We start from the raw sequence: 16,737 nt of genomic DNA on the forward strand, positions 1-16,737 counted from the left end.
TTGTTGTTCACCCACCTGTTTGTGCAGGGGCCTAACTTCTCCTTTTATTTCTTCAACCTCTTTTTGTAGAACTCCCACTTTCTGGATTGCTTCTCCAGCTAATTCCCGATTTTCCGCTGTTGCTCCTTGCAATTTCTCTATGGCTTGCGTGTGCTGGGAAACTTGGTCAGTCAATTTTTGAATCGAGGAAGTTGCTTTATCTATCTTCACAGACTGGTCGTCCACCTTCTGGTTTAGACTTGATAATTGCTCCAATATTTGTTTTAATAGTGTATCTGACCCACCTGCTGCCATATCTTCCTCAGTGGACTTCTCAGTTGTTTCCCCTTGTTCTCTATGGGTCACCAGTACAGCTGGAACCGACGAACGGCGTCCTTGGGTCAACGTTGTTTGTACAAATTGTCTTCTTTCCTTTTCTTTTTCCTTAGCCTCTTTAGTTTCCTTTGCTTTAGATGCTCTTGTTCTCCCTGCACCACTCATTACACATCTGTCAATGTTCAAGGTCAAATTGTCTGTTGTTCCATGGGAAAGGCAAATTCAGAAGTAAACAACCAGTGAGATGGAATTCAAAACAAAAGTCAGTTCCCAGGATTTTATAATCCGAAAGCCCTGTAGGGGGAGTACCACCAGGTTTCAAAGACAAAGAAGGAAGTAATCCGCCATTAAAGTTCCAAATTGTTTCAAAACAGTAGATTCATTAGTCCAAAAGTCCCTTCATAAACTCAAAGTTTCCCAAAGCACCTTTTATAGATCAACAAAGTTTCATGAAAGGTGCTTGTAACAGTATCCCATTCAGTCTTTTCTGCTCAAATATAACAGTTACGTTTCAGCAAAGTTTTGCAACTGTTTCCGCAGTTTGACACAGTCTCTCTCTCTGGCAGCCCGACAATCTGGCTCTTTAAAAAAGACAGCCCAAAGGAGAAAAAAGATAGGAGGAAAGTCACCATTTACTATTTCTTTTAGTCAATGTCCATTTCCACCTTCAGCTCAGTAAAATAAGCAGATCTTATAGCACGAAAAAGTTTAAGCTTCCCACAGTCCCGTTTCAAACGCTTCCGTTTTTAAGAGCTTTGCTTTGATCTTGTCAGCAATGTCGGAAGACGGACTTCCCTTTTCTCGTCTCCCGCTTTCAGCCAAATTTACCGAATTTCTTCTGCCAAATTTAAAACCCCTTTACTCACGGGTATGTTGCTTGCAGTTTAGCGTTGATTTTAGGAAGAAGGATCAGCGCTCATCTGTAACAGCCGCGCGGCTTCGCTTCCGCGGAAAGAGCGATGAACTCACAGCACCGCTACCCCTCCTTCACTCCGGGTCTCCTTACGGGGTCCCTTCTGTGTTTTCGGAGCAGCTTCTGGTGCCCGCCGAGTCCCACGGCCACGGGCTCCCTCTACCCGTGGTTTATCTTGATGGGTCGTCGCTATGCCGCAGCGAACGACCCTTTTCCGCGGAGCCCCTCTTCAGAGCTCGAAGAGGACCGCCATTACAGTTTCGCGCCGCCCCCGGAAGTCCAGAGTTAAATTGGATTTGGAAAGTGTTTCTGAAATGTCAGCCAGTTATAGTTAAGTGCCTAAAAATGGACCAGACCAGACATTTAGGCTTCTAGGTTTAATAGTTTGGGCCATGAATGTCTTCTTGACGGGTCCCTTTAATGAGAAAAGATTTGGCCTCCATCCTCACTTCAAATATTATAAAAATGTCACCATACACCCTTGGCTCAGAAGTTATTTATTTACTTGAGTTCTACCTGTTTCGGTTCTACCTGTTCACCTCTTTTTGACTGCTGCCCTACAGGTTGGTTTTAGTTATTTGAGGCTATTAATAGGGAGAAGTGGCTGTGTGGAATGGGGTTAGCCATAGGACCAAGAACCACACATGGGCTGAAGTGGGTTTATAAAGACCAAAACTTTAATGGACACCACTCACGGTGTTTGACATGGCATAGGGCCAAGGATTCAGGCATTAGGCAACCAGGCTGATGCCACCCCAGCCATACTGCCGGTTTGCATTCTAGGATAATGTTGGGGCAGGGTAGGAATATCAGGCTTACCAGGCAGGGATATGGGTTTGGTGGCTCGACCACCAGTACACTTTCCTCTTCCACCCAGTAGGATTGCTCTGTTAGTAAGTTTTCTCATCCGCAAAATGGCTATATTACTTGCTAGTGAAGTGAAGCTGTTGCTGGGCTGAACAAGATAAAGGCAGTGTGTGTGCATCTCTATATTTTCCTTCAGAAGGCAGGGTGTGGATACATTCAAGCTGCTTTCTCCTGAGCACTGAACACTGTGCATTGGATAGAAATTTGAGGCAACCGCAATTGTACAACTAATAAATAATATTTGCATGTTGTCAAGCCCCTACCTAGCTATTGCCTTGGGGGGACCTACACTGCGGTAGCATTACAGAAGTTAGACAGGAAACCCCAACAACAATAGTATCAAATTCACAGGACAAAAAATAATATTTCTAAAAATACTTCGAAATCATCAGTGATACATTTGATAACAGCAGAATTTTTTGTAAAACAAAATACCGTATTTTTTTGCACCATAACACTCACTTTTTCCCTCCTAGAAAGTAAGGGGAAATGTCTGTGCGTGTTATGGAGGGAATGCCTACGGGTGGCATGCCTACGGATTTTCCTCCTCTAAAAACTACGTGCGTGTTATGGTCAGGTGCGTGTTATGGAGCGAAAAATACAGTATGTTATAGAATGTTGTTCTTCTACTGCTTATTCTTTTGTGTTTAGAATCAATGCACACTATCCTGCCTCCGGTATTGCTGCAACCATGTAGCGACTCAGCAAATTTTGACCGCACGGCACCCATATGAAGTTTGTGCCATTCCCAAATCGGAAATGGAGAACTGTGTGGATGGAGCATGCTGACATTTGCACCTGTGCATCTAAATACTGGGAGAGATGGAAGTTTCCATTCAACCATACTTTCGTTACAGCAGGGAACTTGTGGTCTTCCAGATGTTGTTTCACCCCCAGCCCATATGGCCAATGGTCAGGGATGTTGGGGCTTGTAGTCTAACAACATCTGGAGGGTCACAGCGTTCCCATCACTCCTTTAGTGCATACAGAAAATACTTTCCAGGCCAATTTGTCCACCAAAGAAACCTCAAGTATTGTGAAAAAATTCTGAATGGTGGAATGGCCATTCTGAATGGAATTCTGAATGGCCTCTTCAGCTGCCTGGCTCTAGAGGATTTTCTTTATTCTCTGTTGATGAAATATGCTGCTAGACCCCGCTTCAACTGCCAAGGTATCAGGGCAGCATACAAAGCTAAAGGAAAACCGAAACAGATTCAGAGTGATCACTTGCCTTGACAAGAGAGGACTCACCAAGTTGCACGGTCTTGGTCCCATTGTCATACAATTTCTAATTTTCTCTACAGATTTTCCACATGACATATGATCTTGCAAGCGCTGTAGTGAGAATCTTCAACCTGATTGGAATGATGCTCCTCCTTTGCCACTGGGACGGTTGCCTTCAGTTTTTGGTACCATTGCTCCAGGATTTCCCGCACGATTGCTGGGTGTCCCTAAATGGTATGGTTGTAAGTATTGTTCATTTTTCATTGTGTTTTTTCAAACGTCCTTTTAAGAGCTGTAATGAAGAAGGCATATATTCAGAGCCTGTTATTTTTCAACAGTATGTACAGTTTGCTAGTAAGGTTTTGAAGGTTGTTTTTTTAGCTGATGATGATGATGATGGGACCAGACATCAGCAATAGATAATCAAGTGGCAAGTGCAGTGAAATGTTTCGATGTGTCCCTGGGCAACCGTGCTGGGAATTTCCATGTGTTTCCTCTGAGCCAAGAGGAAAGCAGGGGAATCTGCCAGACCTGTCAGTCAACCCATCATTTCTCTTTGTCTTGCTTCCTTTTCCTCACCTGCCACACTGGTTCTGACTCCCTCTTCCCGCTGAGCCTGCCATTCCATCCCTTTTCTTCTCCCTCCTTCTCTTTTCTCTGCTGCTTGTTCCGATTTCTGCCTTTCCCACCCACAATGCAACTGGTACAATGTTATGGCGCAATGCAGAGAGATTCTGACAATGCATTGTGGAAGAACATTGCTGTCCAGCTGTCTGCCGGATGCTGCTATTCCAGGGCACTTCAGTGGCTGCTGTTCCTAGGCAGAAAAAGTACTGTGTAAAAAGAAAGAGAGAGGGAGAGAGATATAACCTCTTTAGAATAGATGCAGCTGCCCCGGCCTCTCATAGCAAGTCCAAAGTGTTTTAAACCAAGGATGAGGAATCTCAGGCTCAATGGCCAAATGCAGTTCTCCAGTCCATTCTGTCCATCCCTGCGGACTTTCTCTGGGCCATAACTCTCACTGACCTAACTATGCCCTCCTTGAGTGCTTTTGCCCAGCTGGGATGAGTCCTTGGAATCTGATAATGCCTCTATGCACCTAATGCGTAGGTGGAGGGAGGATGGGTGTAGAGACTTCAGTTGTTGTGGCTGAAACATGGCTTGCTGTGCACTGTATACTGTAAGAGTCACATCTTTTACTCTGCTCATGTCTGCTTCTGTCCCCACTCAATGCGGTGGCCCCTGGAGGGCTGCCCACGAGAGAATGCAACTCTGTTTTGAACCTTCACCTGCCTCCCATTAAAATGGAGATCTTTTGTCTGAAAGCTCCCCATCGTCACCACCAAAAACATAAAGGTGAAATACTCTGGCATGTCTCTAAGAATCTGAAGCACCTGAGGATCTGATGAAAATGACATATAGTTCCCAGGAAATTGATGAAGAGAGATGTGTGGATGCTGGGTTGCAAGAGGCCAGCTGAGAATGACAGAGATGCCCATAGGCTTGAGGAAACAATGGGTTGTGGAGAGATGCAATTGTAAAACCGACTTATAGCACCTAAAGCAAAAAAAGAAGAGAATGAGAAGCGCTGCAAAAGCAGATGGCTCAGGTATTTGGCTAAATGTGTTCTCACCCAAGGTAATTGATTGCTTGCCCCTAGGAACTGCTGACCACTGTGCCACATGGTGAGTCATGCAGCTGCAAACTCTCAGGAAAAGGACTTCTGGATCTGGTTTTGTTCCACCCACCCAGGCTGGCCAGTGAGGTTGGTTGTAGCAGCAGGGCAATTAATCAAGGGTGGGCAGAGGTGAAGGGAGCCAGGGAAAGAATGGAAGGTTCCAGCTGTGAGTGCAAATATATTGTCTGGATGTCAGGTTCATCTGCAGATGGCCTCAGGTCTATCCACTGAGAACCAATAGAGTGGTAGACCTGGAAGCTTCTCAGAGATCAGGCCCATCCAGTCATCAGATCTTCCAGAAATGGAAGGCGTGTTCTCAGATTTTAGTTATGGATGTTTATGTATTTATTTGGAGTGTTTACCCACCCATCGCAGTTCAGAAAAAGTCCTGTTGGCACCCTTGTCAGATGCCCATATACCTGTGTTATTTGTTTTGAGTTTTCTATGCAAGACACTCAAAAGTTTTTACACAGCTTTTGAAAAACTTGGCTGTCAAAAAAAAAAATGGAAAAGGAAACTCTGAGTGGTATACAGCTTTTTTAAAAAAGAAATACATCTTATTCCCCCCCCCCCCTTATGTACTTCTGACACTTTGACATTTCTGGGAGATGACACTAAATAATGAAAGGCATGGATGTAGGGGGAGATCCTTGAAGAATTCTAAGACTGGCTGTTCTCCAAGTAGAATGTCTAATAATCAGTTATGCTTATGTGCCCAGATTAAATGCGGAGTGATTCATGTTTTGGCACAATGAGCCCTATTTTAAAAATGGGTTAAAAGAAAGTTCAGCATTTTCAAATAAGAAGTAATCTGGAAATGTTGCTTTCCATGGGCAAAGCAATGACCGCCTTGAACCTGTTATCTTTTGTCTGTAAGCGATGATCAGTGATGGATGATCAGTTCAGGAAAAGTGAAATCTCCATAACTCACCTGCCTCTGCAGTACGCTACCAATGTACAACATGCCTTCTTAGCCTAGCATATGTGCTATGAACCATCAACATTTATGACCCTATAAGTTGCATCTGATTGATGTTACTGTTCATGCCCTTCTTACACAAGGTAATTATTATTTTATACTTCTGCAAAAAAATAAAAAACCATTTGCTTCCAAAATGTGCTAAATTATTAAGTTCTCTTTCATTGGGGCATTCCCCACAATTATTACTTTTTTTTGGACAACTGAAGATAATGCAAATGATCATCCTGATTCTGCCAATGGATGTTTGTATTGCTATGAAAGTCTTGCATAGGGAATGGGAGGCACATTGTCAGGTTTATTTTCAAGTAGATGAAAGAGAGTTGGGAAGAGGACCTATAAGCTTGCTAGGGGGGATGTCTGAACTTGTTTCTTTGTAATGGTGTAAGAAAAGAAGAAAACAGTGGGATCAATTGTGGGATCAGATTCTTCTTTGCTCCCTGCCCCATTGCTGCTGCTGCTCTGTTAGAATCATAGAATTGTAGAGTTGGAAGGGACCCTAAAGGTCATCTGTTCCAACCCCCTGCAATGCAGGAATCTCAGTGTGCTGGTCCTGGGGGCTACCGAGAGGTGAGGTCCGAGTCCAGTCTGAGGTTGATGGTCCGGTATGGAGGTTATCCATCAAAGCTGTAGCTGAGTCCAAGGCGGGGAGTCGGGTGGGGTCAGGAACTCTGGCAGAAGAGCAGGACAGGGTGCAGGCAGGAACAGGCTGCCAACAATGTTGCTCCCGCAACCTGGGACTGGGGCTGACTGGCTTTTATCTGCCCTGAGGCATAGGGCGGCCCCAGTCCACAGGTGACTCGCCTCCCCTGGGCTGGAGGTGAGCACTCCTCCTGCAGGAACCTAGTTCCCTCCGCCTCTCTTCCCTGAGCCTCTGCAGCTCAGGAGAGGCTGGAGGGTTACCAGACCCAGAGGCAACCTCCTCTTACCCTGACGGGGCTGAGAGTGGAGCACCTGCAGGCAATGGGTCCTCCATCCCCTCAGGGGCCAGAGCAGACTCAGCTGGTGCCTGCACCTGAGGATCCAGCACAGGTGAGGACCCTTCAAGCTCATGCCCCAACTCCGGCTCAGCTGGTTCTGGAGGCGGGGGCTCCTGTGTAGGCTGGGATTCCTCAGGTTCAGCCTCTGAGTCCCAATCCCAGGCCATCACACTCAGCTAAAGCATCCATGACAGATGACCATCCAACCTCTGCTTAAAAACCTCCAAGGAAGGAGAGTCCACAACCTCCCGAAGGAGACTGTTCCACTGTCCCAACAGCTGTCACTTTCAGAAAGTTTTTCCTGATGTTTAGTCAGAAATCACAAGCACTGGGTCTTTATAGTATCTCAGCAGAGATGCTGTTCCACAGAACAGAGGCAGTCACACTGGAAGTCCTGCTGTGAGCTACTGAGGAGTGGGCTTCTGACATTTTAGAGAACGGCTTCGGCCTGAAGTATACCTGAAGGAGCGTCTCCACCCCCATCGCTGAGCCCAGACACTGAGGTCCTCCTCCTCCTTCTGGTGGTTCCCTCACCGTGAGAAGCAAAGTTACAGGGAACCAGGCAGAAGGCCTTCTCGGTAGTTGCCAAGTAGATAAAGAACTACACAACTTTTAGAAGACATCTGAATAGATATGTTGTAAGTTGCCCACAGTGGCTGGAGAAACCAGCCAGAAGGGTGAGGTATAAATAAAAAAAAGTAATTAATTAATTAATTAATTAATTAAAGGAAACAACTATCCTGCAGAACACAGTGACCAACCGGTCATGTAAAGAGTAAGGTAGTCTCTCAAGTATCTTGATCCCAAGCTGAGGATAGCCTTGGATATTAGTACTAAAGCCTTGAACTTGGCCCAGTAACAGATTGGCAGGTACCACTGACAAGATGTTACATGCTGGCAGATTGCCCCCACCAGCTTAGCTTAGTTGCCACTTTTGACGCTAGTTACATCCTCCAGACCAACCTTACTGATAACCCCACATAGCGTGTGTTGCAGTAATACAGCCTTGAGGTTACCAAGGGGCATGCACACTTGTTGATCAGTTCCGTTGGTACATCATGACATTTGAAAACAGAGCTGTGCAAAAATGTCTGCTTGAAATTCTTTATCCTATTTGTGGGGAAAGAGACAGGACCATTTTACTTTTATTTGCCAAGGAGGAGAGGAGATTATCTTAAAGTTTCTGGAGGGAGGAGCTCATCGTTAGCAGTGGTAGTAACATAGCTTTTTTATTTGTTTCAAAGTTGTATGTACATGTGGCAGCCTAACCACCATTTTGTGTTCTCCACAATGCCCAGGACCTAGCCTAGTTCCAGGGCATTATGTGTTGGCAGCAGAATTGTTGTTAACATGCACAAAAATGATGGGGAATATGTGGATAAAATGCTGTAAAGGGAGCTACTTTTTCGTGGGGTGTGTGTGTGAAATAAAATTTTAAAAACCCTCGAATGTTTTCCCTGGGAAAATGTCTCATGAGACTTTTTTTCTTCGCATTACATTTCCAACAGACTCTAGAGCTGAGCCCAACTAAATTATAGATTGGATATTTAATTGCATAATCAGCCCTCCTGATGATGGTGATCATTATAGCAACAACAACTACTACTACAACATATAAGGCACCTTTGTTCACAGACCTTTGTGAATGGAATACATTACATTGTTAAATTGCATTGACCTGCATGTAACCCTCAGGGTGAAGGGCCGGCCATAAATGTCTAGAAATCAATCAATAACAGCTAAAAACTAGTTTTATTATTAGTTTACCCAAATTGCCCCAAGCCAACTCTTCCCATCCATTATTATTTTTAAAAGAAGAAGAAGTGTTATGAGTAAAAATAGATAGTTTTCTGCACCTGCATGTTTTCATCTGCTAGTTGTTGGTTTTTTCCTCTATTTTGGAATATTGTTCCTGATGTCTCACTGTGACAATGCCAGTCTCACAACAGCCAAGTGACTGTAGACATCCAGAAACATCTTTAATGATAAATGGCATGTTTGCTGACGCTTCACAAGTGCAGCTTTCCTGACAAAATAGTGACATATCTTCAAAAATGTAATTACTCTAATAAAAAGTAGGTCACCGAGTTGCTGACTGGCACGTCTTGGCAATCTTTGTGCAGCTGCTTTTGTGGCTTCCGCTCCGCATAGATTGGGAACTAAAAAGTGCATATTTCCTGCTGAACTGCTGAAGAAACCAAGTGCCTGCACCAAAGGAACAAAAGCACTGCAAAACCAGCTAGTCTGAATGAAAGGAGCAGATTTTGTATTGTGTTCAATAAAGTGCCACAGAAAAGACAGCAGAAGTAGGCACAGCTCAGCTACCTTTGAAACTGTGTAAGAACTAGGAGTCTAACCTTCAGTTTGCAACTCCAGGCAGACTTGTGTGAAAGGCCAAGGAAACAACTGGGACTTATTTCCATTGAATGGCCCTGTTTGCATGTAATGCTAAGCCAAACCAAACCAAACCATGGACTAGTACAAGTCAGAAAGCATGTGGACTCCTGGAAGGGAGAGTGCTGCTACTTTTCTCCTCCTCTGATCACTCTGGTGCTGTGTTACACTTAGCTAAACCATGGTTTGGCTTAGTATGTCATCTGAACCCAGGCTTGTGATTTAGCTCTCCCCAGATAAACTAGGAGCTGCAACCACAGTTTGACTTCATGCTACATGCAGATGAGGACAGTGTCTACAAGACAGAAAAATCTCCAGCATTCAAGCAAATATCTGCACATGTGTCTTTGACTCCTATCTTCAGTTCTCCTGCTCCAATGGCCAGAGCTGCTGGGCATTCACCAACAACTGGAGAGCCACAGATTCCACACACCTGATATAGAACAATTGGCTGCATATCTACAAAATGTGAGGGCAGTTATTTCAAATGTTCTCCATGCCCTACACAATCATCCCTTCATTACTCCTGCACATTGGTAAAACAACAGGCAAACGGTATCTTGATACAACAACAACAACAACAACAACAAATTTATTATTTGTACCCTGCCCATCTGGCTGGGTTTCCCCAGCCACTCTGGGTGGCTTCCAACAAACAGAATACTGTGTTTTTCTGTGTATAAGACTATTTTTTATGTGGCCATCTTATACACGGGTAGTGCAGAGAGGGGACGGGTGATTGGTGACAGCCGCAAGCAGGAGATTGTCAGCGGCGATTGGGCAGGTGATTGGTGGCTGTGGCAAGGTCTGCTGATGATTGGCTGCTGCTGCGACAATTGGGAGGGCCATTGGCGGCAGCTGGCAGCAAGCGGGCAGATGATAGGTGGCCTCGGTGAAGCATGCAGTTGGCATTGTGGGTCAGGCAGGTGATCTCTCCACCCCCCCCCCAAAAAAAAGCTCAACAACCCTGGGCAATCCCACCCCCATTTCCTTAATTTGGTGTCCCTCAAAATAGGGGTCATTTTATACATGGGGGGAGGGGCGTGTTATAATTGGAAAAATATGGTACTTTACAAATATATATTAAGGCTGTGCAATAAATTGCCATATAGTTGAATTGTATTGAAATAACATTGTGATATGTGCTTCAACAAGGCAATATACTGGTGAACAAAGGTGGAGACTTAACAGCTTCCCAGGGGGTATCTCAGCTGAACCAATACTTTACAGATACTTTGCAGATAATTTGCAGGCACGGGTGTCTCCAGCTTTGTTTGCTGTCTCCTTTCTCCCTCCTAACCATAAGAAATGAAGATAAGCCCTTGCACAAACCAGCAATTTTTTTCAGCTTCACTGGTATATTTCCACTTAAAGGTAAAGGTAAAGTGACCCCTGACCATTAGGTCCAGTCATGACCGACTCTGGGGTTGTGGTGCTCATCTCACTTTATTGGCCGAGGGAGCCAGCGTACAGCTTCCAGGTCATGTGGCCAACATTTTGACGTGCACTTTGACTTGCACTTTGATGTGCTTTCGAACTGCTAGGTTGGCAGGAGCAGGGACCGAGCAACGGGAGCTCACCCCATCGCGGGGATTTGAACCGCCGACCTTCTGATTGGCAAGTTCTAGGCTCTGTGGTTTAACCCACAGCGCCACCCGCGACCCATATATTTCCACTTAGAGCTCAGCTAATTATGCAGAGCCTGCTAACAATCCAGGAGGGAACCCTGCCCCCCCCCACAGCTGGCTAGACAACCATAGATCCATCTGCAAAGTAAACAAAGAACATAACAAAGAACTGGAAAGCTCTTCTTTCTTTCTTTCATTCCTCACCCTCACCCCCACCAGTGGAAAAAAAAGTGTGGGGAAGAGTTTCCATTTTCATTTTCTGGTGGTGTTTATGTTGTTGGTTCCCCCTAAATAGCTTTCCTCCATATGAAAAAGCAAGGGTTTTTTATTATTTAAAGGAGACTATCTTTTTGCTTGCTGTGTGAGAATGATGAGGAGGGTGCCATGGTACACCTGCAGCAGCAGAACCAGACAACTTTATCTGCTCCAGCTGCAATGAAACATGTCTCTCTCATATCAGTCTCTACAGCCACAGCAGGCACTGTAACTCTCCAACAGTTTGACTTCACCCTAGAGACAGACGGATGCCAACCACATCACGATTGATGTTTGCTGTATTTTAGTAACACACACATGCAAATTATCAATTATCAGAGAACTGAGAGAACAAAAATGTGGGGCAAACTCAGCATGCCCAATGCTCTGTGAACATTCAGTTATGGAACCATGGAGAATCTCAGAGGCATTTGTTTCATTTCAAAAACAAAACCAGCTAATGTGGATCTCCAAAATGCAGGTGGAGATTTGAAGCAGGAGAATTTTAGAAGCAGCCCTATTTATCTTGCACGTATGTGCTTCAGGTTACAGACTCCACTAACCCAGAAATAGTGCTTCAGGTTAAGAACTTTGCTTCAGGATAAGAACAGAAATCGTGCTCCGGCAGCATGGCGGCAGCAGGAGGCCCCATTAGCTAAAGTGGTGCTTCAGGTTAAGAACAGTTTCAGGTTAAGTGCAGACCTCCAGAACGAATTAAGTACTTAACCCGAGGTACCACTGTAATGGGAATAGCACCAATCAGTTCAGAGGACAAGGCTTCTATCACCAGAACCTTTTATATGGAAGTACTGTGCTAGGTGGTTTTGGAGACGATGCTTATCCCAGTGATTCTTGCACCAGAGTTAGGGTTAGCAAGATTGTTTTGCTTTGTGAAATAGAGTTGTGTGCAAATGGCCTCTCAAAATTTCCCTTTGTGTTTTAGGGGCAGAGAAATTGGGACAACTTTGCTGAAATTCCCCAGAAGCAGCATATACTTTCCAACAGTTTCTCAGGGTTGGGGCACTTGCTTGCAGTAGCTTAGCTTCACCACACACAATCTCTTTTTCTGTTGCTGTTGGCAGCCTGGCCCCACAAACATAAGGGCCATTGAATTTAATGGGCTTACTCCCAGGTAATGGCTATAGCACTGCTGTCAATGAGAGGAAGTCGAGTCCCTCCAATGCATTTTTCTCTTTCTCTGGGTAAAAGAGGCAGAATGATGGCTATAAAGAGAATAAACTGGCATTTTGTGTACCTTCTAAGTTTCCATATATGCTCTGTTTTTCTTCTTTCTTTAGTGATGGCTAAATAGCTCCCTGTAGAGAAATGCATCAACATATGTATCTCAGGATCCTACTTTTGCAACAGTTTTGCTAGTTATCTAACACATGGGACTGGGATGTAAGAACTCATTTTTCAAAACTCTATTCCTATGCAAGTCTCCTTGAAATGAATGGAGGCTTTGCAGAAACAACATCATGATGAATTGTTCCTTAGATTGTAGGCCCGGGAGTTGTAGGTAGAATGCAGGTTTAGCAATTCTCCCAAGGCCTTGCAACAGCAGAATGCCATTTTAAATACAAAGAACACACAGTTCCTGAAACCAAAGAGAGTAACTTACTGGTCTTGTTTGCACGTAGCACTAAACCAAATACAGTGGCTTAGCAAGAGCAAGCACGTATTTCGGTACTCAAAAAGAAATTTACAGCTGCTTTACTCCTCTGCCAGTCTTCCTGTTGACACTGTCTGGAGCTAAGCCATGGTTTGGCTTAGTATTCCATGCAAACCTAAGCTTGTGGTTTGTTTTCCCCAGACAAACCATGAGCAGTAAACCTGGAACAAATCTGGCTTGTTGGGAGTGATACAAACCACAAGTCCAGGTTCACCCATAACACTAAGCCAAACCATGGCTTAGTTTTCGGTAGAGTGATGACAGCAATACTGGAGGAAGAGGAAAACGAGTTGTGATTTTCCTTGTCGGTACCCACATGCTTGCTTAATCCATAGTTTGGCTTAGCATAGCGTGTGAACCAGGCCACTAACTGCAACTGAAATGACACATGAACACAGAAGCATAGGTACAACGGGTGCTTGCTTTAGGAATGAGATTGAATCATAGAATTGTAGAGTAGGAAGCCACCCTGAGGATAATCTAGTCCAGCCCCCTGCAATGTAGGAATAAGCAGCTGTCCATTATGGGGATCAAACCTGCAACCTTGGTGTTATCAGCCCCATTCTCTAACCAGCTGAGCTATCCAGGCTGTGTGAATTTTTCCTGGAGATTTTCCAACCTATGATAGGGCATTCCATTTGTAGTCCCTAGAGATCATTGCCTGGAATCCATTATATTGTCCTTTTTTATTCCCCTGAGATTTTGAGGGGCAATTTTAACCATGCTGATTAATTTATTTATCACTGCCTGTATAGTTTTTGTGGCTTTTACCTTTTTTTAAAACTTATTTATGTACATGCTATCTGTTTTATTATTTCTTTTTAAAAAAAAAAAACTGCCATAGGAATATGCTTGAAGAGCGGTATTAAATACTTAGAATAAACATTCCCTACCTTGTTTTCTTGCCCCCAATTTTTGCTTCCTGTGAAATGGCAGAATTAAGCAACAACATTAACATCTTTACATTTTTAGAACTCCCAATGTAGTTTTCCTTTAAAGAAGACTAGCAGGTGGATTCTATATTTGCGCTGCAGAGTAATTTTGTAGATCATCCTGTAATCAGAACACCATGGCTTGGTGCTCAGATGTGAATAGATATGCTATGTTTCCGTTCAGAAAGGTGTTTGAAATGATTGCTAAGTATTTCTGTACTTTCTAGTGGCATTACCATTATGCTATTTACACTGTGACAGGGGACCCTTTTTCTACCAGGGGGGCACATTCCTTTCCAGGCAACCTTGTAAGGGGCACATGTTAGTAGTGAGCAGGGCCAGAGTCAAATGTGAGTGGAGCAACAAATGCAAATTTGCCTGTGTATAGTAGACTAGTTTCTAAGGATCCCTCTCTCTCCTCCAACTAGGCAAGAAAGAGGCATTATCAGAATTCAAGGACACAATCCAAGCAGGTGAAAAACATTAAGGGTGTAAAGCAGTGAAAGGTGTAGCCTGGAGAGAGTATCAAGAGGGGACTAGAGGGCTGCATTTGGCACCAGACCTGAGATTCCCCAAAGAGCATATATGCTATGTGTAATTATTGTAGAATTCTTAAGGACTGGCTCTGAGATATATAAATGATGCAAAGTGGATATTGGGCCAAGCTATCCTGTAGCCTATAATTTGAAGGGGGGAGGAGATGTATTCTTCTTCTTTGGCGATCACTCGTAGCCAAGTAAGATTGTCTTCCATAAACACGGTTTTAACAATGAGTCCGTAAGTGACTGTGGAGGCCAACTCTGGATCCACACCCATGGAAACACCAGCAAAGTCCACCCTGCTGGCCACCGACAAAAGTAACCAATGAATTCAGGTCAATAATAATAATAATAATAATAATAATAATAATAATTTATTATTTATACCCCGCCCATCTGGCTGGGCTTCCCCAGCCACTCTGGGCGGCTTCCAAAAGAATATTAAAATACTATAATACATCAAACATTAAAAGCTTCCCGAAACAGGGCTGCCTTCAGATGTCTTCTAAAAGCCTGGTAGTTGTTGTTCTCTTTGACATCTGGTGGGAGGGCGTTCCACAGGGCGGGCACCACTACTGAGAAGGCCCTCTACAAGGTCTACAAGGAGACAAACAACTGAATCAACATGCGTACACAGCACACACAATTATTTCAGAAAATTGCCTTTCCATGAGTCCCAGTAGCACAGGCAGCCATGAACCCACTTCTGCTAATCTCCAGGCATCTCTGTAGGCAGGAGAGGGTCATTGTTCAGTGATAGAGCACCTGCATTGCATGCAGGTCTTAACTTTAATTCCTGCCATCTCACAAGTACGGCTAGAATGTCCCCTGCCTGAAACCATGGTGAGCTGCTGCCAGCCAGAGTAGTTAATACTGAATTAGACGGACACTAAACAGTGTTTCCATGCACTGCTCTGATTCGCCAGAAGCAGCTTAGTCATGCTGGCCACATGACCTGAAGCTGTACGCCAGCTCCCTCGGCCAATAAAGCGAGATGAGCACCGCAACCCCAGTCAGCCATGACTGGACCTAATGGTCAGGGGTCCCTTTACCTTAGATGGACAAAGAGTCTGACTTGGTGTAAGGCAAGTTCCTTTGTCCCAAGGGTCCATCTCCTCTTGAGCTGCTTATAACTAGAGTAAAACACACTAAGAAAAGGGAAGAGAATACCCACTGTACAGCACCCAGGCAGGACCAGATAGCGGACAGGTACACAGCCCCCCCTGAGAAAGTGGTTCAGGACCCACTAAGGCAGGGAACAACTCTTTTTGCCAATCAGCCAATGCTAACAGTCAGAACATACAACAAGGTGAATGGCTACATTTAAAACGTAAAGCAGGTAGGATCACAGCATGCATAAAAACATCAAGGCTCGTGTTTAACATGCTTCCATCTTGGCTAATTTCACACAAAAAAAAATTTGAGAATATAAGATTGCCCCTGTGTTCCTCTGATCCACTGGCTTGAGCTTAGATGTTTACATTCAGCATCTTACTGCTGTGACTTCCTGGGGCATGGAAATGTAAATTTCCATAAAGACTGTTTCTGCACAGGAGGTGCTTTAAACTTGGTGGTTTCCACATTGTATACCAAGTATTTCTGCAAAATGCCTTGTTTGCTGTGGAAAGTATGCATCAGCTGAGGGATGTCCCCCACCCCCACAGTTTTTTTGTAAACAGCTTCCATTGCCTTGGAGGTTCCATTTGCACTTCTTAGAGAGAGAACATGCTGTGGAATAGCTAGTCAGGTTTATATCACTTCACTCCTTCAACTGTCTGTCTCCAGGACTTGTTACTATATAAAACTTAGGAATCATCTGTTTTTATTTTCTTATCAGATCACCACTGTTACCAAGTCAAAACTTGGCTTGGCCATAATCTTTCAGCAGTAGTCTGTTGTATAATGTCTCAGTTACTAACGACGCTCTATTTTCAATATTTTAATTAACAAAAGAGGACAAGGAAGGAGAAGCAAGCTAACTTTCTAACAAGTCACAGAGACATTCCGAGAGAAGGATTTTAATTCCAAGAGGAGAAAAAATTCTGCAGATATAAGGGACTTCATTTTCTTAATTTACTAAAGAGAAGAATTCTAGACTGAGGCTGTGCATGTTACCATTTGCACTATATCCAGAAACCCACTACTGTTTCTTTTAAAGCTGTGAACACACGTTAGCCACCATCTATATCTATTCTGTACTTTCTTGAAAAATACTACTGCCGAACCAGCTTCAGTTCAAAGGAAAACCCAGTATGCCTTAAAATGTTGCTTTGCTAATGAATATTGCAAATCCTTCTGTGAGAAAAGAATGAGGCTGCTGTGTTCAGAGCAAAAACAAAATTCAAAGCATTTGTGCTCAAA

The 16,737-nt window shown here is 44.1% G+C and overlaps 1 protein-coding gene across 1 annotated transcript in view; it reads left to right on the top strand.

Annotated features, from left to right (window-relative positions):
• The window catches only part of HCN1 (hyperpolarization activated cyclic nucleotide gated potassium channel 1), a 183,769-nt gene that overhangs the window by 107,923 nt on the left and 59,109 nt on the right, over positions 1-16,737 (top strand). The window contains exon 3 of the mRNA XM_081212754.1: positions 3,400-3,561. Within this exon, the coding sequence (XP_081068880.1) occupies positions 3,400-3,561 (162 nt within the window). The remainder of the gene's footprint in view (positions 1-3,399; positions 3,562-16,737) is intronic.

This window comes from Podarcis bocagei (assembly GCF_964188305.1).
Source record: "Podarcis bocagei genome assembly, chromosome: 11".
In the NCBI taxonomy this organism is placed as follows: Eukaryota; Metazoa; Chordata; class Lepidosauria; order Squamata; family Lacertidae; genus Podarcis; species Podarcis bocagei.